The sequence below is a fragment of the Helicoverpa armigera genome, chromosome 9 (genome assembly GCF_030705265.1).
Source record: "Helicoverpa armigera isolate CAAS_96S chromosome 9, ASM3070526v1, whole genome shotgun sequence".
Classification (NCBI taxonomy): domain Eukaryota; kingdom Metazoa; phylum Arthropoda; class Insecta; order Lepidoptera; family Noctuidae; genus Helicoverpa; species Helicoverpa armigera.
The window spans coordinates 8,299,413-8,322,361 of record NC_087128.1 but is presented as its reverse complement, the minus strand read 5'-3'; the positions used below and the strand labels follow the sequence as shown (position 1 = coordinate 8,322,361).

Below are 22,949 nucleotides of genomic sequence, written 5' to 3'. Positions count from 1 at the left end.
CTAGGCAAATGATCAGGATCAGGATGAGATAAGGTTTTATTCTAATATCCGAGTAACCAACGAGTGAGACGTGTTGAGAGTGTTACATGGTTAAATTATTTATGTAGCATCTCAACACTCATCGTTTTTGTTCTATAAGAACATTCTGGAGAAATGGTCTGCTTATACTTGCATCCACAATGTTAAAACTAATAACTCCGTTAGACATAGAAATAGTATGAACCGATATTTTTTGATTACTGATGAGGCGTGTGAACCGGGAAAAAAATTAAGAAAAAGAAATTCGAAGCGGAGATAAAAAAAATTGAAAATAGAATGCGTTGGAATAAATATGGCGGTGAACACAAATCGTTTAATCTAATTAAATTCCTATTGATGAGATTCGGTGAGACACCAATACCTACCTACTACAACTATTTGCAGTAATAAAGTCCACGAACCTTGTGAATCCAGGAACCCCACTCATAACCAGGCAAATGGGAAGATGCCTTGTTCCAGGGTACGCGGTCGCGGTATGGGCTGCCGGCCTGTGAGCTAAGTCTTGATTTATCCACCGGTGGACTGGTTAAAACTCGTGAGATCAACACTGCTCTATAAGTTCTCAATGTCTCACTGCAGCAGGTACACTTATTACACGAGAATCATCAGAAATTCAGCATATAGGGAATTACACTTGCGAATAAAAATCAGCCCAGCCCGTACGCTTCCTTCTTATAAAAATCAAGGTGAGACATGCAAAAACTAATTATGTAATTTGAAGCATACACTTTATTTACGCACACCTACTCTTCAGTAAACGGGATATTATGGATGACCCGTTTATTCGTACACCCTCATTTCTGTTTTTTTTTTTTTTTAAGAACGCAATCTCAGCTGCTCACTGTCACCGATAGTAAGCTCTGGCAGTTGGGACCTTCCGAATTGTCCAAAGAGGAAAACAGCCCGATAGTGTGTAATTTTTTATCGTACAACTTGTACATACTAGGTATAAATAAGCTCAATTTACTGAAACCGCACATTGTACTCTGTGGAGTTTGTAAGAAGTCTAAGCACGCGGCCCGTGTTCAAAGTTAATACTTACTTAATTCTAATAATTCTATTTTATTTTAATTCTAATAATTAATAAATAACAAAATGTTTTCTAAAATCTGGCTAGTTTTGTTTGTGCTTTATATTGCTCTGGAATCATCAAGTGAGTATAGTCATATTTTGGTCTCATTACAGCATTTTCATTTTTCAGTGGCTTGTTTTGAGAACTGCTGGTCGAATACACAGTTCAGATATTTTTTTTATTAGTAAGTTATTCTGTCAGCTAGTCGTATATTTATAAGTTTGTGATACATAATAGGGTTTTCTATATTCTAATTATTTAAACTTTTCCTGCTTCATGAATAGTTTTACAAAGCTTTCATAGACTAATAATATACTTACGCCTTCATGGATGGACTTTAGAAGAATTTCAACAGGCAATCAAAATGTTATAATTATTTATTTATCCATTTAATTCAGGCATCATGGCCCATTTCAATATATACAATACTATATAATATATAGTAGAAAATGTGTAATGTGTAAAAATGTGCAGTAATAATCCCAAATGTGCAGTATGTAAAAATAAGCTGTATTTTTGACCTTTTACTAAAATAAAAAATACCATAAGAAAAAAAACTTTATTTTTCAGGTGGGCAGAAAGCAAAACATTACTTCAGACCAGACTACACATACTTAGAAGCAACACAGAGTTTTTATAAGTTCCATAGAACTCCATTGTCTTGGTTGGAAGCTAAGGCGAGGTGTGCACTCGAGGGAGCCATTTTGTTTCATCCTACAGATGGTGCTGAAGCCCAGGTCGCGATCTCGTTTTGGAACGCAACCCAACCTGCTATAAACGGGATATATTTAGGATTATCAGATATGATATCAGAAGGAGAATTTTTGACCGTTGATGGTAATTTTGTTACTGCTACTTTACTATTATGTCTTTACTGTGGGTTGTTTGCGCTTTAACTCACGTCCCGGTGGAACTTTTTCCATAAGGAATGTAGACCATGTCACTAAAATATAATGTAGCTTCTCAAAACTGGAAGAGATGTTCAAATCGGTTCAGTAACTTCAGAGCTTTTGTTTCCTACAAAACAGACAAAAAATATTTCCTCTTTGTTATATTTTACATGTACTATAGATTTACACTTTAAACCTTTCTAATCCCCCAAAGATACAAGATGCGTGGATTTTCTTCTTTATAAATATGTTATTACTTCAAGGCAAATCTGTGGGTGATGTGTACAGCAACTGGTTAGCAAAGCAGCCAGATAATCACCAGGACGAGGACTGTGCCTCCATGAACCAGGACGGTGTCATGAATGATGTCCTGTGCAGCGGTCGCCACAGCTTCATGTGTAAGAAGCGTTTGGAATCGCTGCAGTGGAACCCTAGCTGCAATATGTCTAATCTAGGTAGGTTTCATCATCATCATCATCTCAGCCATAGGACGTCCACTGCTGAACATAGGCCTCCCCATTAGATCTCCACAGATACCTACCTGTTGGAGGCGACCTGCATCCAGCGTCTTCCGGCGACCTTGGCAGGTAGGTTTACTATATCTGTAATTTATGAGAAGGTACGCTCAGTACGTGCTTGATACTTTGGTATCATGTCGATGTGTAAGTAGATAATTGATCTGCTCTGCACTTGGATCCTGCCTTTGCTTGTTTTGTCGAAATTTGTCTCTTTAATTTAGACTTAGTAAAATTCACTAAACTTAATAATGTAAGTTATCAGTTTTAAGATGAGTCAAAAAGGCATACCAAAAGATGAGAAGAAGTAGGTATATCACATTTTGTCCAAGTTTTGGCGCATTTGTTTGATCGCGAATGGCCTTAATCCTGAAAGATATCAAACCCAGAGAGTATAAATGAAAGGAGAGCAATTTATTGCTAGTCGATTATTAAGTTCGATACCAAAAAGACTTTTACAACAAGGTCTGTCCTGTGAAAACTTTTTAATCAAGTGCCGTACGCGTACGCTTGATACTAAATAATAAAAAAAAAAACGGTAACACTAAATAACCTTTGCTATCTTGTTATGCACGATAGTACTTATTGTGTTTGGGAATCTCCATATTAACGTATTTATATCAGTTTATAAATGTCAACATAATCTAAATTGTTTGATTCTTTTCCTCAAAAAATGTAAATGGTACTACTAAGCATAGTTATAGCCCGAAGAGGTCTTTCTCAAAAAGAGTGGGACAAGTATGGCCTAATAATACTGACGAATATATGGTTTGAGAGACATTATGTCTTGATTTCTAATTAAACAAACCATACTTTTCACTTTCACTCTGAGTGCAACACTTACCACGCCCGTATAAATCTCATACAAAATCATCCCTCATTTCAAACTTGTCCAAATCAGTATTCTGAAACAAATGACTGTTACTTTCACAGCAAAAGTCAATAATATATTTTAATTTCCAGATTATACGTTGGATTCGAAATCTGGTAAATGTTTTAAACTACACACAACGCCAATGGATTGGACTGAAGCATTCACGGCGTGCAGTGCAGAATTGACCAACTTAGCAGTAATTGATAACCAAGAAGAAGCAAATTACATCAAAAAGCTCATGGACAGTGTACCAGCTCAAAAGATCAGGGGCAGCTTTGTTAGGGGAATGTTTCATATGGGCTACCATAACAGACTGAATGAGGGATGGACGACAGTCAAAGGTACGCAAAAGTGCCGTAGTAGAAGTAAGATAAGTTTTCAGAGTCATCAGTCTAAAACATCGGTGCACAAATTCATTTTATCATTATAGTTAGTCGTAAAAAGATTTTGAATGACAAGCCAAACATAAAAACAATAGACTGCCCCAAAACGCGGGCCCTTCACGACTTCCTGAAGGTTTAGCTGGGAAGAAGATGTGACGCAACAGGAACTAGGGTATACCCCGGCAACGTTGTCGTTCTGTTATATTTGAAGAACCAAATTTATACAAAAACTAATCATGCAAATGATTCAAGTACCTAATGTGATGACAGATGAAGTCACATTACATGTTTTTATTACTAACTAGCTGATCCCGCGAACTTCGTATCGTTTAAACCTTCCCTGGACCTCTACAAATATTTTAAAACCAAAATCAGCTCAATCGGCAAAGCCGTTCTCGAGTTTTAATCAGACTAACGAACAACAATTCATTTTTATTTATATAGATAGTTAAAATGCTTTTCAACGTATTAAATTTCTTTCAGGGACAAGATTGAATGAAAATAGCACCGTGTTCTGGGGAGGGTCCGTGCCTGACGACAATGACTCCCAGCAGTGCGGTGCAATGTTCTACACCGGCCGACTGACTCCCGTCGACTGCAGCCACAGGAGTCTTTTCGTTTGTGAACATCAAGTCGACTGCCTGACCATGGCAGAGCAATAACTTGTCCATTTAGAAAAAAATCAAATCAGTTATTATTGTAGTTTAATTAACTATTTGGTATGAATACAATCTACAACTGCCTTTGTGTGATGCGTTCATTTTTCTATTCTATTTATATTTTTGCGTGAATAGTGATTATAACCATGTCAGCAAATGTTTAAACAAATGTTAGTAAGCCAATTAATTTAATAAAATATTCATTTGTCTCCTAATTATTAGTGTGTTTTACTTTTTAATTTCAGTATTTTCTTGAGTTTTTTTGTGTAATTTACCAGAGTTGTACTAATACTATTATTTATTTATTTTCAAAATAAAAGAAGCTTAAGTTTACATCCTATTTTATTACATACATTTTTTCTTAATGCAATCTAACCAATCGCGTAGAACACAATATTAAGGTGTAGCTAAGCGTACGTAGAGCGCTGCATGTCATGAGGTCGCACTAGCTATTAGAAAGTTGGGTTTAGGGTGCATCTACACGGAGCAAGTTGCATGCGCATGTTGAGACACATGCGCAGGGTATACTTATGCTTTTTTAAGACTTGCGGATCTAGCGATTCAATTCGCTGGGGTTGCTGACATCTCTTTGAGGAGCGCGTGCTGAGTATGATTGCCTGAAAAATTACATGAATAAGAAGGTAATGAGTGTCAGTATGCTGAGTGACAGGGAAGAACGGAAGCGGAAGACATATTGCACCGACCCCAAATAAAATTGGGAACAGGGCCGGAATAAGATGAAGCCCTACTTATTTCGGAAATCTATCGGCTATAATTTGAACATCTTTGGTAGTTGCATTAGGGTGGTTAGAACCCAGAGAGTCTTATAACAAATGTTATGTCAGGGTGTCCAGGGTTTTAGCTGAAGCCGATTATGCTGAAAGCCTCACCCATCATAGTAGAACAAGTTCTAGGCAAATGATAACGTATGAAATACTTTAAACTGACCAGGTAAATCAGAGTAAAAATGTTGAAACACCGTATATATACCTCATTTATGTATATTCCGTATAGCGTGACGGCTGTTTACGTGGTCTCAAGTTCAATTCCTGGGACAGGCCGACATCGCTTATCTCATAATATTTCAGTAACGTCAGGCGGACTTGTAATCTTTATAAATAAGTTCACTTAACTAAGAGTGATCATTACATAGTGAAGCTCGGTGGTGACAAAAGTTCCGGCGTAGTAACTATTTAGTACTCTGTGGTTCCGGCGCCATCAACGATGTTTCATCACACTTCGCTTGTTCTGTTTGCCCTATACTTTTTACTAGCTTTCTCCGGTAAGTCTTATCCACAGATATTATTCATTCATGTTCTTATTGAAGTTTTAAGTCTTAATTTTCGTACATTTATGAAAATTGATACGTGTCGGAAGTTTGAAGTTCCGAACACAGAGTAATTTGAGATTTATAACTCAGACTTAGCCAAGTCCACACTAGACTTAGCGAAGTTAGTGGACACCGGCCATCTGTCACAAGTCATCATTTCTTTCTTACTGTTCTTCTGTTTTGATTTCGTTTTGATTCGTTAACCTTTTAACAGGGCTGTGCTTAGCTCATCGTATACTGAAATGTACCTCTTGCCACACTGGTAATTTTTTTTATGCTTTGTACATTTATTCAATGTATGTATGTATGTGTGGCAAAATAAATGGTTTTATGAAATAAGAACACGAGAAATATACTATTCGCTTTCTGTTTAAAGTTTTATCTGTAATATTGAAATAAACATAATTTAGCCATTTGTTTTAATTATGCGAATTCTGAAACTGATAAATCAATCCATTTGCTTTAGCCCGTTGGTTGTTTTGTTAAGTTTATGAAAACAAAATACAAATTCCAGTGACTTTATATTTCAGATGGTCAGAAAGCAGTTCCTTTCTTTCGAGAAGACTACACATACGTCGAAGAAACTCAGAGTTTTTACAAGTTTCATTCGGCTTTGCCTTGGTCGGAAGCCAAGCGCACGTGTGAGCTGGAGGGAGCCGTACTGCTGCATCCAGAGGACAATGCAGAAGCTCAAGTAGCACGGACCATTTGGGAAAAAGCTTCTTCTTCATATTGGATGTATTTAGGGATAACAGACGCAATATCCGAAGGAACATTCGTAACCGTTGATGGTAAAGGCTTTTTTGTTACTTTTTTAATATAAAATGGCTATTGATCGTTAAAAGTTTTTTGTATTTTTAAAACTCAGAATGTCAACGCAAATGCAAGTTATGTGCAGGTAACTGTCAGGCCAACGCCAAAAAACGATGATGTTCTCAATTCAAATACTGGCTATAATGAGTTTTTACATGGTATCTATGTTTATAGGTAAGAACATTGCTAGTGTGTTCAACAAGTGGATATCAGGTGAGCCGAACGATCTCCATGGGGGAGAAGACTGCGCGGTGCTGAGCAGTGGTGGTGATGGCATGAACGATGTCTCCTGTCGCAACCACTTCAACTTCATGTGCAAGAAGAAACTGGACAAGAGGGATAGCTGCAACAAACGCTATTTGGGTAAGAATTAAATTTTTATTTTAAACACAGGACTCGTTACAATTGACAATAATATTATTATAGATACATTAGCTTCCGCCCTGCGGCTTCGCCAGCGTAGAGTTCGTTTATATCGCGTTTCCAAGATAATTCTTCAAAAGTCTGGGATAAAAAAAACTTTTTACAAAAAAATAAAACCGACTCCCAAAAACACTGAAAAGCAAAAAAAAACTATTCTTAGGTGCATCGGCCTAGAAGTCAGTGTCTAATGGATGTAACTAAGTTTATTTCGCCACCGACTTCTAGGCCGATGCACCTAAGAATAGTTTTTTTTTGCTTTTCAGTGTTTTGGGAGTCGGTTTTTAAAAGTTTTTATTTTAGCTTTTCAGTGACAAGCATAGTTGTCACTATCCGCATAAGTGTAAAGTTCTTATCAATACGAACAATATAAGCCCAAACACGAGGTAGTTTACATATTCAATTGTCGAGTTCCCTCGACCTTCTCTGGTCTCCATCATCAGGTCAGCTTCAAACCTTCACTGTTGCAAAGGTCTTGTCAATACGAACAAAATAAGCCCAAACACGAGGTAGTTTACACATTCATTGTTCAAGTTCCCTCAACCTTCTCTGGACTTCATCATCAGGTCAGCTTCAAACCTTCACCACTGCATAGTGTTATCAGACATACGCCTTAGTGTCAAGCTTTTACCCTACGTATGCCTACAATTTTCGAAAGTTGCCCTCGATTTCTCAGGGTTTCCATCATCAGATCCTGACCTGGTGACTATGGGACCACCTGGGAGGTAAACCCTAATAAACAAAAAAAAAATTTTGCAAATCGGTCCAGGCGTCTCCGAGTAATCGGTAAACATACATAAAAAATAAATAAAAAAAAAGATCCCGACGAATTGAGAACCTCCTCCTTTTTGGGAAGTCGGTTAAAAACTATCCTATGTTCTTCCTCAAGGTCAACACTATCTCTATGAAAGCGTAACAGACAGACAGATAGACAGGCAGAGTTACTTTCGAATTTATTTTATTATTAGGGATGGAAACCTAGTCCATACCTTTTAGGTATACTTATTCGTTAACTAAAAACTGTTTTTTTTTTGTTTTATATTTTACTTCTTCGATAGTTTTGGAAAGATATTTACCAAATACCTACTAACGAAAACTAAACATTTCTATTGTAGACGCCGAGAAATCAAAACACCGAGAAGACTATACTTACAGAGCGACAACACAGGGTTTTTATAAGTTCCATAAGAATCCATTGACTTGGTTAGAAGCAAAGCGTATGTGTGAACTAGAGGGCGCCACTTTGTTCCATCCCAAAGATGACGCCGAAGCTAAAGAAGCATTAGCGTTTTGGAAAGATACGGAACCCGCTATAAAATGGATATATTCAGGATTATCAGACTTGATATCGGAAGGAACATTTTTAACGGTCAATGGTAATAATTCTTACTTCCACTGTTTATTTTTAAGAAAAAATACCTACTGTATACTGTACATAATATAAATACTGTATGAGTTCATATTCAATCAGATTACAGAGCGAGCTTGTAAAGTTTTAGAGAATATTTTCATTATATTAGTACCTACATGTTAAATCACTTTTGATTTTAAGTTAATGAGCTTTTTTAATGTTCTAGGTGAAAATATCGCCGATGTTTATAGTAACTGGAAAACAGGACAGCCTGATGATTTTCACGCACGAGAAGATTGTGTTCTCCTGACAAATGACGGCCTCATGAACGATGTTGTTTGCAGCGACAAGAACCGGTTTATATGTAAAAAGGATATTGAAACAGTGGAGTGGAATCACAGCTGTGATATGTATAATTTGGGTTAGTTTTCATGCCTAATTTTTTGACTTGAAAAATGTTGTGCGTGAATTTCAAAAAAACACATACATTTATGAAATCACAAACATTAAGGTAAATTTTGTACCGATGTGAAAGTGGCAACTAGCAGTTGTATCCCGTTTGGATACAATTTGAGCTGGTCTAAATATTTATAGGTGACAAGTTTCGTGGATTTTTTTTTAAATCATTTAGGTACACTAGTTTTATATCCAAGGCAAGCAAACAATCACCAGATTAAAGCCCGATAAAAACGAGTTTCCAAAATTTATTAGAATTTATATTTGCAGATTACAAGCTGAATCAGAATAATGGTAAATGTTACAAGTTGCACACAAAACCAATGGACTGGAATGGTGCTAATGCTGTGTGCGATGCCGAGTTAACTAGCCTGGCCGTGATCAATGATCAGCAAGATGCGGATTACCTTGCCGAGCTTGCGGAGTCCGCACTAGCACGAAACATTGGGGGAAACTATGTTAGAGGAATATTCCATCTAGGCTTTAGCAATAAACACGGAGACGGCTGGACGACAGTTAAAGGTACGGAATTAAGAACGGGTTCAGGCATGCAAGGGGAGGTCCTGAGATAGAAGTGACTTGTTTAAAGAAATAAAGTTGTTCATTATAGAGGTATACCTTATGCAAATACCTCGGTATAAAAGAATTAGATCGAACATCAATATCTGGTAGTTAGTAAGTAGTAACGTATAATTCAGTCTTAATTTATTTTCAGGTACACCCTTGAATAAAGATGCCAGTTTGTGGTGGGGAGGGTCCTTGCCTGACGACAATGACTCCCAGCAGTGCGGTGCAATGTTCTACACCGGCCGACTGACTACCGTCAACTGCAGCCACAGGAGTCTGTTCGTTTGTGAACATCAAGTACTTACCTAAATGAATATATTTAAGACTGACTTTTAAAAGTCTACAACCAATTTTATTTAATACAAGCGTAAATGATACAAATAGTTTTTTACTTCTACCGAACAGTTTCTCGTCCAACAAGTGCAGGCACAACATAATATCCAGGATTTGGATAATAGGGTTTCGTAGAACGGCCGACATAAGCCTTACCGATAGGAAGGTACCTATATGTATTGTCGTGCATAAATCTATGATCGTGATCGATGAGACGACAATCCAACATTACCAGATACTATCACCGGATGACCACCAAGTGGCTGCCTTCGGCCGGCTTTTACTGCCCGAACCAGAAATCGAACCCGAAAGCCGCGCAAGTAGTTGTGCTTTGCGGTCTCTTAACCAAAAAGACAAGCAAGAAATGTTTATAGGTGTGCATAGTACCTGTTCCTTTTGAGAGTAGTTTAAAATCAAAATAGGTGTCCCTAGACTATTTTTATGAGCATGTGCAAATTTAAAACAGTATTTTAACTTGTAAGTCCACTAAATTGACAGAGTCTTATTTATAACAAAATTACCTACAGAAGATTGAACTTCAAGTAACCTCAAGTGATACGAGATTATAATACTTAAGTTATTCATTCATTTTATATGGTGTTTTCCTGTTAGATAAAAATGTATACATCTAACTACCTAATTTACATAAGAGTGTCCCGCTATCTTAAGGAGTCCGTAGTAAATTAATATCATCTCTACATATAGGGGGAATTAATAGCATTGTACCAAAGGGTTTTCATGCATGTCGTTCTTTGCCAGGCGCTAAGTATCATTCTCATTGCTTGTTCGCTTATATCCTCGGAACATTCTTCGCGCTACGTTATTTTTTGTGTGTACCGTTATTAGATCAGAGCTGGTGGGAAGAAAATATAGTAGTTTGCGAAGATGCGTAGAGAACGAAAGATTCTGACTTGCAAAAATATAGTCTGTGGAATCAGCTTTGTGCTCCCATTCATACGTACAGTGCGGTGTAAGATACTTGTGTCATTATCTACTTCGTGGACATGTTTCTGAAAACTTTATTATTCGTTCTGACAATAAACTGTTTATCGGAATATTCATGTAAGTATTGATTTTATTTCATTGTTATTAGCATAAAACTTCAATACTCAAAGATATTAATAACTAGGTATCAAAGTTTATTAAAATAATAATTACAATTAAGTTTTTTTTTTTACAGGTGCACAAAGGAATAAAAAGTTTTTCCGAAAAGACTACAGTTTTTTGGAAGATACAGAGAGTTTCTATAAGTTCCACACGTTACCTAAAACCTGGCCTGAAGCTAAGAAATTGTGCGCGTTGGAAGGCGCCAGTCTGTTTTACCCCCAAAACGATCATGAGGCCCACATTGTGATTTCGTATTGGAATGCTACACAACCACACCATGCCATTTTATTAGGAATATCAGATTTGATTGTCAAAGGAGTATTCGAAACTATAGACGGTATGAATTTAACTTTTTCTTAAAGTTGTGTTAAACTTTCTAACTAATGCTGAATTTTAATTAAACACTCTGAAAATCACGTGGATAAAACGTCAATTGAGAGTGGAATTTAAATCTGAAGGACGCTCAGACATCAGTTTATGACAGACAGTTCAAAATATCTAAGAACTAGTATACAATCAGCTGAGGTGATCAAAAATTACGTTAATTTTGCATTTTTAATATTTTTCCTAATAACTAATTATTTTAATTTACAAACAAAACGTGACAACGCTATCTTGTTGTATACATATTCATATGTATGTTTATGTATATCTAGAGGTCGCTCACTTTCTTATCTCGATATCCCAGAAATGAGTACCTACTGAGACCCTTGATGGAAAATGTAAGCAAATATTTGCCATCAAGGGTCTCAGTCACGAAGACGCAAGCAAGGTGTTGTTAGTAATTGGCAAATACACAGGCGCGCTGCAGGGCTACAACGCAAAATATTTTGTGTGACCTTATCGTACATGTCGACATGAAACAAAAACATAGATAAGTGAAGCATCTGGGGATGTCCCGTGACAAGTTACGTTGCACTGCTCTAGAGAGTGAGACTGACACGAGAAATCGGGTGACGGAAAGTAGGACTTCTATCACAACGGAATTATTTTTCCTTAAAGTCAAACATTATATAAGTGCACCATTGTATTCCAGGGTATCCTATATCTGACGTTTACAACCGGTGGTACCGAGGAGAGCCAAATGATGCTGGCGGCGTCGAAGACTGCGTAGTGATGATGAAAGACGGCAGATTAAATGATGATGGTTGCAATAAAAAGTTCCCCTTTATGTGCAAGAAAACCCTCCAGTCTCTTGAATGGAATCAACAGTGTAATATTCCTAATTTAGGTAGGTTAACAGAAGTACATAGATATATTTAATTTTTTTACGTTTTCGTTATTTTTATGTCAAACTAAGGCCTGTTTTAGAAAACAACGGAGCAATACCAATAACAGAACCACACCGTTGAAATCGAGTAGTTTACGCTGTCTGAGATCCAGGAACTGCGAAACTTATAGGTCAATGATATAGATCGCTCTTGTAGAGCAGGTCACGGATTTTTGACGAATTCTTATTAACCAGTAAGGCCCGTCTTTCTCAAAACTTTTTAAACGTAGAAGTGACAACCACAACTTTCGCCTAATTATTAAAAAATAATTAAATATGAATTATTTTTTTTATTCCAGATTATGTGTTCAACCTGGAGCTCGGCAGATGCTACAAGTTCCACTCGGCGCCAAAGAATTGGACGGAAGCGTACGCAGCGTGCAGTGCCGAACAATCGTACCTCGCAGTGATCAACACACAGGCTGAAGCTGATTTACTCGTGAGGACGGCCGAAGCTGCGTCACAGAGGCAAGCCAGAAGAACTGAACTTACGGGAGTGGTCCATTTAGGGTTTCATAATAGACTTGATGAAGGCTGGCAAGCTGTCGGAGGTAAGACAACCCTGTTAGTTACCTGCCAGATAGAAATAAAGTCACGTAGGCACAACAGTTAATTGGCTTATTTCAATTACGTATAGCGGATTTCAGGATTAACTCATGGGTTTTTTTGAAAGTAGTATCTTGCATCATAAGTGTGACAACTGAACCATTAATCCAATTTTGAAATGTTTAATGCCAGGGATAGCGCTTGAGGACACAGGCTACGCCGTTTGGGGGAGCAACCAGCCAGACGGGGGCTCGCAGGAACGCTGCGGCGCGATGTCTTCCAACGGTCTACTGCACGACATCAATTGCAACACGAGAGCATCCTTCATCTGCGAACACGAAGTGGACACGCTGTCTTCGCAGCTTGATGATCGGTTTGGAGAACTGGCACTTACGAATGTAGTAAAACAGTGAAAGTGCGTGACAGTTATTTAATATTGCTGATAAGTTTTTTGTCTTAGACTTGAAGATCCAAAACGATTTAAATTAAAAGACATATGTTTAGATTTTAATATAAAATTGCATTAAACTCTTTAAACAGAAGTAGGTATTACATAGAGTTCACATCGCACAAGTTATTTTAAATTTGGTGGTCCCGAAGTTTTCAAATATTAAAAAAAATATTAAACTAAAAACAGGTTTACTAACGGTCAAGGTCTATTGGCCCCTTGCCCAGTGGAGACAACAATACTCAAAAGTCAAATTGATCCCCCAGGGTCGTTTTACATACTTATATTTCCAAGGATAAAAAAGGGAGTGCGTTTCGGACTTCGGTCATTATTTCAGACATATTACAATGAACATGAAAAGCCTAAAAGGAGGCTTTACATTCATTTTTTGGAAAAGTAGCTTAAAAATGTGAATGTTTCCATATTCGGTGTCATAAAGCGGACCTAGAATGGAGGCACTTACCTAGGTCGTAGGTCATGGAATTTCTATCAATAAAAAATGTATAAATATAAAAAATATATTAATACGTATATTTGGTACGAGTATAATCAATAATATAAAATAATAACGTATAATGTATATTCATAATAAAATAATAGGTATAAAAAAAAATACAGCTACGATTTTTTCGTCGACAAACGCATTTGAGTTTGTAACAGATAAACAGTACATACCATCGTTTTGCATTTCACTGTGCCTGTATTATATTTTCTAATTGATGGATACAATTTTGAACACACACATAAAAACATAGCACTCTAAAAAAAGAGTAACAACTTGCACCTAAGAACTAAAAACATAAAAAAAACTGCAATAAAAAATACTAGCAGATACTACAAACCAACCTCTTCCAAAATAGTTACAGTTACCTATACTTAATTAAATATCCAGGGGCCCGATTCTCCTAATTTTACTTAAGCGATATACGACTGACGTTCAACTCGATTCGACTGAGATCAGATTCCGACTCGATTACGATTGAAGCGTATGTGGCATTCCGCTATTTTTTCTTTGAAATAAACGTTTTTATCCTTTTCTGTCATTCAATAATGAATCATTTTGTCTGCAAATGATTTACGATTGCAAAATGATTGTACAGCAAACTACCGTATAGACCAAAATTAACAAAATAGCAGACCAATCGCACACCAATCAAATGTCAATCGAATACGATTGGTCTTTTATTAGTAGCAGAATGCCCGATATGGTTAAAACTGCTATTGCGATCATATTGCGATTCGATTTCTATTCGATTTTGACATTATTAACTTAGGAGAATCGGGCCCCAGTACAAATAATCTAAGCGTCTCTAAACACTGCCTTGCCGACGAGCGGTAGGTACCTTACTGCCGGCCCGCCGTAGGACAGCAGCTCCCGGGCCGGTTCGAAGTACGACACGATCCAGTATAGAAGTACCAGGTAGAACACCAGGGATACCAGGCGATCTAGTATGTACAGACTGGAAATAAGCATAAAAGTATCAGTTAGCAGTATTACAAAAAGGTCTGCATCAGAACGACTGACATTCGCCATACATCCCTACAACTTAATAGGTAAATTTCACATTTGATTACAAAAAAACAAAATGAATTGAATTTGTTTTGATTGACCAATTTAACTATAGGTGCCTATTTAACCTGCCTACGAGCCTAGCGTCATATGTAACTAAAGACAATGTGTTGATTTACCTACATTCGCATTAGCATTTGTAATACAAATAAGAGAATTAAGAACTTATTCAGAGAGGGTACTTACATGTGATTCTGAAGTCTAGCTTTGGGCAAATTCTCCAGTTTCTCCTTCAGACAATAGAGTTTGCCGCCAATCATACAGCTTTCTATATAAGGTTCATCCTCTATGATTGTCAGGTCCATAGGATAGGTTTCTTTATCGACCGGGTTCAGCAGGCCCACCAAAGACTTGAAGTTGTTTGTGTCGAACCACCATTCTCTGGTCGTGAAGTATTGCAGGACCTCTAATCCGATAGTGATTCTATTCTGAATTCGCACCATGCTGTGAAAAGAATTTCAGAAATGATGAATATGGCTTATATTTTTATTTTACTACGCTTGTAACGAAGGATCAATAATTCGCCAATAAAACTAAATTCTAGAAAAGATTATCAACTAACAGGCAATGACAACTAATTAGTTTCACTACATATTATAACTGGCATGGCAAACAAGTAAATATCAGTGACCTTTAACACATATGAGGTAAGTCGTTATTACGTATTATATTGTATCTACATATTCTACATACACAACATATGTCCTTCTATGTGCCAGGATTCAATGATGTCAACATTACCAATTTAGATAGATTAAGTGTCGTAGATTTTTCTCCCTATATAACGAACGACAAAAATATAAAGGACTTACAATCGTCTCTGCCTAAAGATGAAGAGCAGGAAATCAATGAAGTACGCCGGAACGATGTGGTAGAAGAAGACGCAGAGGTCGTGAATGAACTTGTTGTGGCGTATGTTGCCGTCGGGGTACCACAGCGGCCCTTCGAAGGGGAACTTGCGGACTGTCGCCTTGCCGATGTCCAGGACTTGCTTCCACGTCGTGTTGCGGTCGTCACCTGTTGTTAGATTGTAGACTGGGATCTCAGGTTGCCTGTAATCGAAAGTGGTTTTCCTTTACCGAGTTGCCAGAGTTATGTCTATCATATTGTATTTTTTTATGGGAGTTAATGAAAACTTCACTGCTGATAAAATTAAATATTTTATATTGAAAACCGTTAAGTTAGTGGTGGGCAAATATATCTTGTTGAATTTAGTACAGCGTAATTTGCAGTTTGAACTTGAAATGTAATCAGTAAAGTCTGTAAAGTGACCGTACCTCTGAGTATCCTTGCCAGTTTTATAAGCAATGACAACGATGCTGTTGATGGCGATATCAACGGGAATCACCTCTGCATGGTAATGCCCATAGCAGTGCATGGATCGTATGACGCCCTTGCCCGCGCCCACCATGAGCCCTATGGGGCCATTCAAGTTGTCCACCCAGCCTGGAGTTGGCTCCTTGTATGATGGAGTCACTAGAACAAACATTTATTGATGATTTAATTGTTGGATTTCAAATGGATTTAACTCAACTTTCAAGCTTAAAAATTGACACATAGATCCTGTGTTTTGCTGTTCGTGAGTTTTGCCACGTCTTACCTATATTGAAATGAAATCGGGTAAGACAAAGGCCAAAGAGTGCAGTAAAGACATATCATGTGGTAAAAATCAGTTAAGAACTTTCACATTAACGTGTTTGCAAAAACTGCTTAACCATTACTGTTACTGCAAAATGACTCCTAAAATGCATGAAGACGACAGACACTACTGTTTCTGGAAATATATGATACGGTTAATGTTTCTGAGAAATTCACGAGCCTCACCTATGCTAGGTCGGACAACAACGGCAGGTAACTCTGGGTAGCTCTCCCTGACCAGCGCTTCGGCCAAGCGTTTAGAGTACGTGTAGGAGTTGGGGTGTTTCTGATAGATGGAAGGTGCTAGAAGGTTCAGCTGCTCTTCTGTTAGCCAGCTGGCCGCGCGGAGCACCTCGTGAGGATCTGCTGGGGGATCGAACACCTGGAACACCAAGTTAAATATACCAATCTGTAGTTTTAGTTGCAATTTACACCACGTGGAAAATGCTAAATCACGGGATTTACCTTTTCAGCCATTCTTTCATAGTCAGGGTAACAGAAGGCGGTAGACAGATGTAGGAAAGCGACGAGCTTCTTCATCTTCTTTGCCATGGTCAGGACCCTCAGGGTGCCCTTGGTATTCATCTCCAGACCCTCCTTCAGGGGCGCCTCGAGCCGCAAGCTTGCCGCGAAGTGAAATACTATCGATACCTGAGAGAGTAATAAATGTTTTTGTTTAGGTACCTACTTCTTTCTTCGTTCCTCCTATATGATCATGATCAGTTTGAAGTTCGACGTTCAACGTATAATCTTCACCAACAGATTACTTACATTCTTTTAAAAAAACAGGTCGCATAACGTGTGTTATTATAAAGCTTTTTCTTTTAGCGAAATCTCATGCATAAATATAGGCATAGGAGACCGGTTTTAACTTTTGATACAAAATTTTAAGATTGCGGTCAGTTTTGGCTACCAATGAATGAAAAGTGATGATATAATTTAATGTCGCAACATAGTGTGTGAGATTGTTATAAAGTTGCGTGTCACCGAAAATATTATGTAATTTTCTGTAACTGTAACCTGCTGGCGTGCAATTTGCACTGGACAAATTGCTGTCTCAGACGTAGGTAGCTGTAATAATTTTGTTGATTTCTTGAAAGCATAGTATGAGTTCGAATCACAAGTTTCTTTATGGCACCACATACAAAAAAAATGCACTAGATTATGGTCTGCTTCTTACAGACTAATAGTTTAGATACGAAAATTACGCGTAGGTACCTACTTTATGACAATGGTGTTTATTATAACAAAGTGGTTCCCATACAGTCACTCTGTACGACAGTAAATATAGTCGTAATTCCCTGGAGAAGTTTCTCAAAAAAGTGATTTAGACTCGAGCTTACGCTTTTCTCTACTTACATTACAAACCACTTTCACTGTTTGCACATATTTGGTTTTACGTGCATCTGTTGTGTATATGGAAAATGTTTTTAGTGCACTCAGTAATGTAAGTTAACTGTTTGGCAAGATATGTATTCATTAGAAACTACACCGTCAACTAAATTTAAGACTTCAATTTTTAACCGAATTTTTCCCCGGGCAAGACACCTACTTGAAAGATACACGGTACGGTATTTGTAATTCTATTTTAAAATGTAAACTTTTAGACTAAACTTTTAAAACACAACATCAGAACCTCTATTTATACAAGTTACCTAAATGAAGAATTCAAGATCGTAAGATATTTTTTTCCAATTACCTCGTTATAGATGTCATTCAAGCGATCAGCACTGATACCAAGCTCATCATACATGATGTCGCCGGTCACAGGAATCAGCTTCTTCATGACGTGTGGCTTCTCCTCTCTTATTCTTTGGAACAACTGTAATTAAAAAAAAAATGTTGCAAAATCTGTGTACCTATAAAGAAATCGAGATAGTGCTTCAATATTTCAATAAAGATTAATTTACTCAAATGTATTAACAAGGCGAAAAAATGCTAATCGATAGTCTACAACTTGATTTAAGTAGGAAAGGAAGTACTTCATTATTACTATTAACCACTGTTTGCAATGTTGCAACACTTACTGGTAGTTTCCACATTTCTTCGATGCGTGTCTCCGGTGACTTGCCGCGCTTGGACCGCACGAGTGCGTACACGCAGCCCAAGTCCGGTACACTATACAGCAGCTTCTCTATCAAGACCTTGCCCATTAACCCTAGTGCTCCAGTCACTAGGACGCTACGGCCTTTGTACCACTCGTTCACCTCCGATGTCATTATGGCGGCTGAATGACAAAAATATGTATAATTAGTATAAAACCGCTTTGTGAAACATCAAGTACATACTTGGGTACTAGTTACATAGTTCAAGACGCGTATCATGAGAAGTAACAGCAACAAACTCCACAGACGCTCAATTTCCCAGTTTGTTAAATCGTAGGCTTTCTTATTCAGTTCAAGTTAAATGGACATGATAGTTATGAACTTTGAACCTAAGCCTGGTTGAGAAAGTAAGGAAACGATCTATGAGTACCTGTCCTTACCTAATGATGATGGTGTTACATGAGCTACATCAAGAAGATATCATTCCGAGTAGAATATTAAGGGTAAGTAGTCCTATCATTTTGCAATGTTAGACACTACCCAGGTAAGTATGACGAATTACGTAAAGTGTAGTAATGGAGAGACTGAGAGCTATGGTAACTGGTAAGGTATTCTCGTTAACCTCAGACTTTGGGTTATTAAAGAAACCATTAAACACTAGACAAAAAGGCTTTCTAATTTAAGCCACCAACCGCAAGCACAGCTAGCTAGACGTTAAGTATTTCTTGAGAAGTAATAAATTACTTCTTCTCAAGAATTACTTTTCAAAAGACACTTTCAATGTTGCCTGTTCTTGGGAAATAAAAAATAATCCTAATACATTTATTTTGTTAACTTCAACATTACGTATTTCTTGACACATTAGGAAAATAAAGTACGCTTCGCATTTAATACTTAATACTCTTATGCCATTGTTCAAGTTAGCCTTGGCCAACTAGAACATAGGTGAACATACACAAAAAGCTATAAATCAATGCAAAGTTATACATGGCACTCGATTCCCACAGATTTACATAACTGACTTTTAACGCGACATTTCGTAAAGGGCTTGCAGACGAGATGGTTTCTAAACACCGCAGATCATGCTCAGATGTAGAATATTGTGTAATAAAATGTTAAATACTTTTTATTGTGGGCTACAGGTAAGTTGACATCGTAATGGCTTCGTTGTCAACCCACTTCTATTTACTAGAGCTTGCGTAAAACTGTGTTGAGTCATGCAGAAGTCGCATGCTGTGGTTAGATGCGTAAATTACGCGTGAATTATTAGTTCGACTTGACTAATGAGAGCATTTGGAAACTGTTGGACCAACTTCTTTAGAAACTGATACTTATGCTGTTTTGTCGTATGATTGTTGTGCAATATTTCTTGCTAACTTATCGAGTGGAAGTTGAGGGCATTGACTCTTATTGGGTCTTTATTCTGTTAGTACCTAATAATTGGTCGTATTCAAGTGCTCTTACTCAGACATCCGTGCTACAACTGCTACAAGCAAATCCTTGTTAATATCACAAGTACAAAAATAACTCTTTTTATTACCCTTTCATGGTAAAATGCTATAACAGTTGCGGTTAAAACTATGAGAAAAGTTTTAGAGTACCGTGCCTAAATTTGACCTTATTTTTCAATTAAGTTCGTGTCACACAATTGAGATACGCTTGAAACAGATGCATTGTTCATAAAACTTCATGATTTGCACTTCTAAAAAGCTGTACAATTGTAATACATATTTATTGAAAAGGTTATTGTAATTGTATTTAAATATGTTAAAAGGAGACCACCTGAGTACATCGGCAATGCGACACTCAATCTCGATATACCCGGTCAAAGGCGCAGAGGCAGACCAAAACTGCGGTGGTTGAGTGTCGTAAAGAAAGACATGGAAATCTGCGAACTCAAAGAGGAAGATGTCCAGGATAGAGCGAAGTGGAAGAAGAAGATACGGAAAGCGGACCCCGTCACAAGACGGGATAAACGCTAAGAAGAAGAAGAAGATTGTAATTGGATAAAGCAAGACAACTCAGTTGCAAGCCGTAAAGTTTATAGCCTATTCATGTGTGTACTATGCATAAGATGAATGAGAAACTGTATAATAATGTGCTTGCAAACTTTCATTCTGTTGCTGAGTAGACAAACATATTTATTATGTTGATTATTATTTGTTTATACAGGTATATTGATCAGGAAGCACAATTTAACCATGCGCTGAATTAATTAATTAAAAAATAATTATTGTAATTACCTGATTATACCTACTGAATTGAAGAAATATTTTTCTAATAATTTTCATGGTATAATTAGATGTTCAGATGAAGCTGAAGTCCAATACATTTTTATTTAACAAGTCCTAATAAGTAGGTAAGTAAGTACTTATGCTTGTATTACATTATACAATGTATGTTCAGTTAAAAAATGCAACAACTGCACTGTTGTATAAGATGAGTAAAAACTGCTACATACGTACAACTTAAGTAACACAAAACTGAATTTAAACAGACTGCAAGTTGGTCACTTGGTTTATTTTTAGTGCAAGGAAGTAAATACGTATATAATTAATTAAAAATAATGAAGTATTTCTTACCAGCCTGCAGAGTATGAAGTGGGTAATCTATCTACGTGTTGTTATATAACATATACTTAAGTAGATAATAATGAGTGGGAAATCCAAGTTTCTCATAAATGAAATTAGCACATGCATAGATTTTTTATAATAAAATACTATTAATGATGACATTATTTAATTTAATTTAGTATTTTTTATTAATATTATATTTAATTTTTATTTGTATGCAAATGAGCTTAAATATTTTGCAATTCTAAGTTTTGCTGCAGTTTCCCACGGTTCCTCCTCTCGGACTTCCTCGTTAAAAAGTAGCCTATAATAATATAATAATAGGTAGGTAGGTAATTTTTTATTTTATAATTTAATGTAAAAAAAATGTAAATTATATGTTGAGAAATAAATAAATGAACTAAAAGTAAAATTATATGTATTCAGATAACTGAGATCCATTCATTAGTTGTCCTTCCTCTGACTCTATGACTATGGGCCTACCAAATCTCATTTAAATTGATTCGTAGTTACTTTCGCATTTGTAATATTAATTAAGCAGTAAGGATAATAATTATTCTCAGTCCCCCTTCAAAGTCTTTTGAACAATGTTTTATTCTGATTTTCATTACGCCTAAATATGATCCGATATAGTGTAATCCCCTAGGTAATGACAATTTAGCAAGTTTACGATATTCCTTTCCTACGGTTTATAATCAGGGGAAAACTTAAAAATATCGATAGAATCACAAGGAGTTAGGAAAATGTGAGCGTACTTTGAAAAGCGACAATAATCTTATTCGTACAATTGTAAGCAATTACCTTTTAAGTACTTCGCTACAATGAGGAGGTTGTATCTAGAAGGTACCTGGTACATTCGGTCAGACTACATTTTCTAATGCATAGTCTACCAAGGTTTTGTTTGTTTGCACAAGATAAAATCGTTACCAAAACGTATTTGCATCCTGAAAGGATGTTTAAAGTTAAACACGCGAAGAATTAAGTTCCTTTTCCGTTCAATTCATTACCCTAATTTGACCTCTTTCCTTAATACCGATTTACGATAAAGTTAATTTCGATCATTTTTAAAATAGGATGTTCGTACCTGACAAATTAGCCAGATTATGATTTTATCAGGAATATACCGTAGTTAACAATGCATCTGATCTACTGCAAATCACGAAGGCAAAATTCTACAAAATATGTTTACTAAGGAACTATGTTAGTACTAAAGTAGTTGAGGTAGAGCTACTCTCAAAAGTATGACAATCACAAACTGAGAGAAGACAGTAGGTATAGTAAACTTAATTGCATCCACGACTTATACTTACAAAAAATCCAGGATCCAACAACAAAAAATTATATCACACCACTTAATTTAGAAGCACTCAGACTGACTAACAGCAGATAGGTAGAGTAAACGGCAAAATAAACGCAACGGAAAGTGAAAATTTGTTCAGAACGCGTGAACACCGGTTATATGTTGTGATCCAACAGTGCGAGACGCGGCGTGGCGTGCGCGGGCGCGTGCTAACTGAAGTTGTATAACAGCAGCAACCTGCGCTCCGAGGAATGCCGCAAGGGAGGAGGCTATATTTGTCGATGGAGATATAAAAATATTTCTCAACCGCATAAGTACGTACTACTTGGGTAAATAAAGTGGCATAAATCGGTGTCACTTGGAACTTGCGGATTCTGTAATTTCGAGAAATTCTGCATAAGTAAATATGGGCGAGAGATTGCGCCAGAACCGGTCCTCAGGATTTGTGTCAAAACAAAGTTAAGAGAGCCATGGGCGGCTGCATCCCTTAAACCTACATTTTCTTACCATCGTAAACGCCAAAGATAATAAAACGTATGCTATTTGGTGCTGGAATTCATACGTTTTTAGACCCTCGTTTAACATAAAACATCTTCATCAAATTATTGATTGTCACCTAAGAAATGATAAAATCCGTAAGCCGTAAACAAAAGATTCCTAATAACATGCATCAAAAGAAAATGAAAGTGTCCTACTACTTATTGAGTCAAATAACTCTGCGATTTATGAATTACAAATTACAATCAACAC

At 36.9% G+C, this 22,949-nt stretch overlaps 4 protein-coding genes across 5 annotated transcripts; 3 read left to right on the top strand and 1 right to left on the bottom strand.

Annotated features, from left to right (window-relative positions):
* The first annotated feature begins 1,045 nt into the window (after nt 1-1,045).
* Nucleotides 1,046-4,650, top strand: LOC110370013 (macrophage mannose receptor 1). Its single transcript, XM_049839063.2, has 5 exons — nt 1,046-1,192; nt 1,682-1,948; nt 2,265-2,456; nt 3,480-3,731; nt 4,257-4,650. Exons 1-5 carry the CDS (start codon nt 1,135-1,137, stop codon nt 4,433-4,435), a joined length of 948 nt encoding a protein of 315 aa, XP_049695020.2. The 5' UTR covers nt 1,046-1,134; the 3' UTR covers nt 4,436-4,650.
* Nucleotides 4,651-5,553: 903 nt separating this feature from the next.
* LOC110370012 (macrophage mannose receptor 1) lies at nt 5,554-9,707 on the top strand. The gene is made up of 7 exons (XM_021325699.3): nt 5,554-5,714; nt 6,293-6,553; nt 6,750-6,938; nt 8,111-8,371; nt 8,573-8,767; nt 9,073-9,324; nt 9,518-9,707. Exons 1-7 carry the CDS (start codon nt 5,657-5,659, stop codon nt 9,676-9,678), a joined length of 1,377 nt encoding a protein of 458 aa, XP_021181374.3. The 5' UTR covers nt 5,554-5,656; the 3' UTR covers nt 9,679-9,707.
* Nucleotides 9,708-10,610: 903 nt separating this feature from the next.
* LOC110369954 (C-type mannose receptor 2) lies at nt 10,611-13,492 on the top strand. Its single transcript, XM_021325616.3, has 5 exons — nt 10,611-10,764; nt 10,883-11,146; nt 11,846-12,040; nt 12,379-12,630; nt 12,818-13,492. Exons 1-5 carry the CDS (start codon nt 10,707-10,709, stop codon nt 13,036-13,038), a joined length of 990 nt encoding a protein of 329 aa, XP_021181291.3. The 5' UTR covers nt 10,611-10,706; the 3' UTR covers nt 13,039-13,492.
* Nucleotides 13,493-13,693: 201 nt separating this feature from the next.
* LOC110369953 (putative fatty acyl-CoA reductase CG5065) lies at nt 13,694-22,437 on the bottom strand. Of its 2 annotated transcripts, none has more exons than XM_021325615.3 (9): nt 20,909-20,920; nt 18,309-18,508; nt 17,981-18,103; nt 16,747-16,932; nt 16,468-16,663; nt 15,921-16,119; nt 15,456-15,695; nt 14,830-15,087; nt 13,694-14,533 (listed from the first exon to the last, which is right to left on the bottom strand). In XM_021325615.3, the coding sequence occupies exons 2-9, from the start codon at nt 18,498-18,500 to the stop codon at nt 14,374-14,376; spliced, it is 1,554 nt and encodes a 517-aa protein (XP_021181290.3). In that variant the 5' UTR covers nt 18,501-18,508; nt 20,909-20,920; the 3' UTR covers nt 13,694-14,373. The 2 variants fall into 2 exon arrangements, with proteins under 2 accessions (XP_021181290.3, XP_021181288.3); XM_021325613.3 differs by lacking the exon at nt 20,909-20,920 and adding an exon at nt 22,210-22,437 and having other exon boundaries at nt 13,695-14,533.
* Nucleotides 22,438-22,949: the final 512 nt, after the last annotated feature.

What these genes read in the sequence shown, in the direction of transcription:
- LOC110370013 (XM_049839063.2), top strand. Translation starts at nt 1,135, where the DNA reads ATGTTTTCTAAAATCTGGCTAGTTTTGTTTGTGCTTTATATTGCTCTG. An exon ending in TATTGCTCTGGAATCATCAA is followed by an intron (nt 1,193 to 1,681) that starts GTGAGTATAGTC and finishes TTTATTTTTCAG; the next exon opens with GTGGGCAGAAAGCAAAACAT. An exon ending in GGGATGGACGACAGTCAAAG is followed by an intron (nt 3,732 to 4,256) that starts GTACGCAAAAGT and finishes AATTTCTTTCAG; the next exon opens with GGACAAGATTGAATGAAAAT.
- LOC110370012 (XM_021325699.3), top strand. Translation starts at nt 5,657, where the DNA reads ATGTTTCATCACACTTCGCTTGTTCTGTTTGCCCTATACTTTTTACTA. An exon ending in CTTTTTACTAGCTTTCTCCG is followed by an intron (nt 5,715 to 6,292) that starts GTAAGTCTTATC and finishes TTTATATTTCAG; the next exon opens with ATGGTCAGAAAGCAGTTCCT. An exon ending in AACATTCGTAACCGTTGATG is followed by an intron (nt 6,554 to 6,749) that starts GTAAAGGCTTTT and finishes CTATGTTTATAG; the next exon opens with GTAAGAACATTGCTAGTGTG.
- LOC110369954 (XM_021325616.3), top strand. Translation starts at nt 10,707, where the DNA reads ATGTTTCTGAAAACTTTATTATTCGTTCTGACAATAAACTGTTTATCG. An exon ending in AGTATTCGAAACTATAGACG is followed by an intron (nt 11,147 to 11,845) that starts GTATGAATTTAA and finishes ATTGTATTCCAG; the next exon opens with GGTATCCTATATCTGACGTT. An exon ending in GTGTAATATTCCTAATTTAG is followed by an intron (nt 12,041 to 12,378) that starts GTAGGTTAACAG and finishes TTTTTATTCCAG; the next exon opens with ATTATGTGTTCAACCTGGAG.
- LOC110369953 (XM_021325613.3), bottom strand. Translation starts at nt 18,500, where the DNA reads ATGACATCGGAGGTGAACGAGTGGTACAAAGGCCGTAGCGTCCTAGTG. An exon ending in TGTTGTCCGACCTAGCATAG is followed by an intron (nt 16,120 to 16,467) that starts GTGAGGCTCGTG and finishes TGTTTGTTCTAG; the next exon opens with TGACTCCATCATACAAGGAG. An exon ending in ATCTTTAGGCAGAGACGATT is followed by an intron (nt 15,088 to 15,455) that starts GTAAGTCCTTTA and finishes TTCTTTTCACAG; the next exon opens with CATGGTGCGAATTCAGAATA.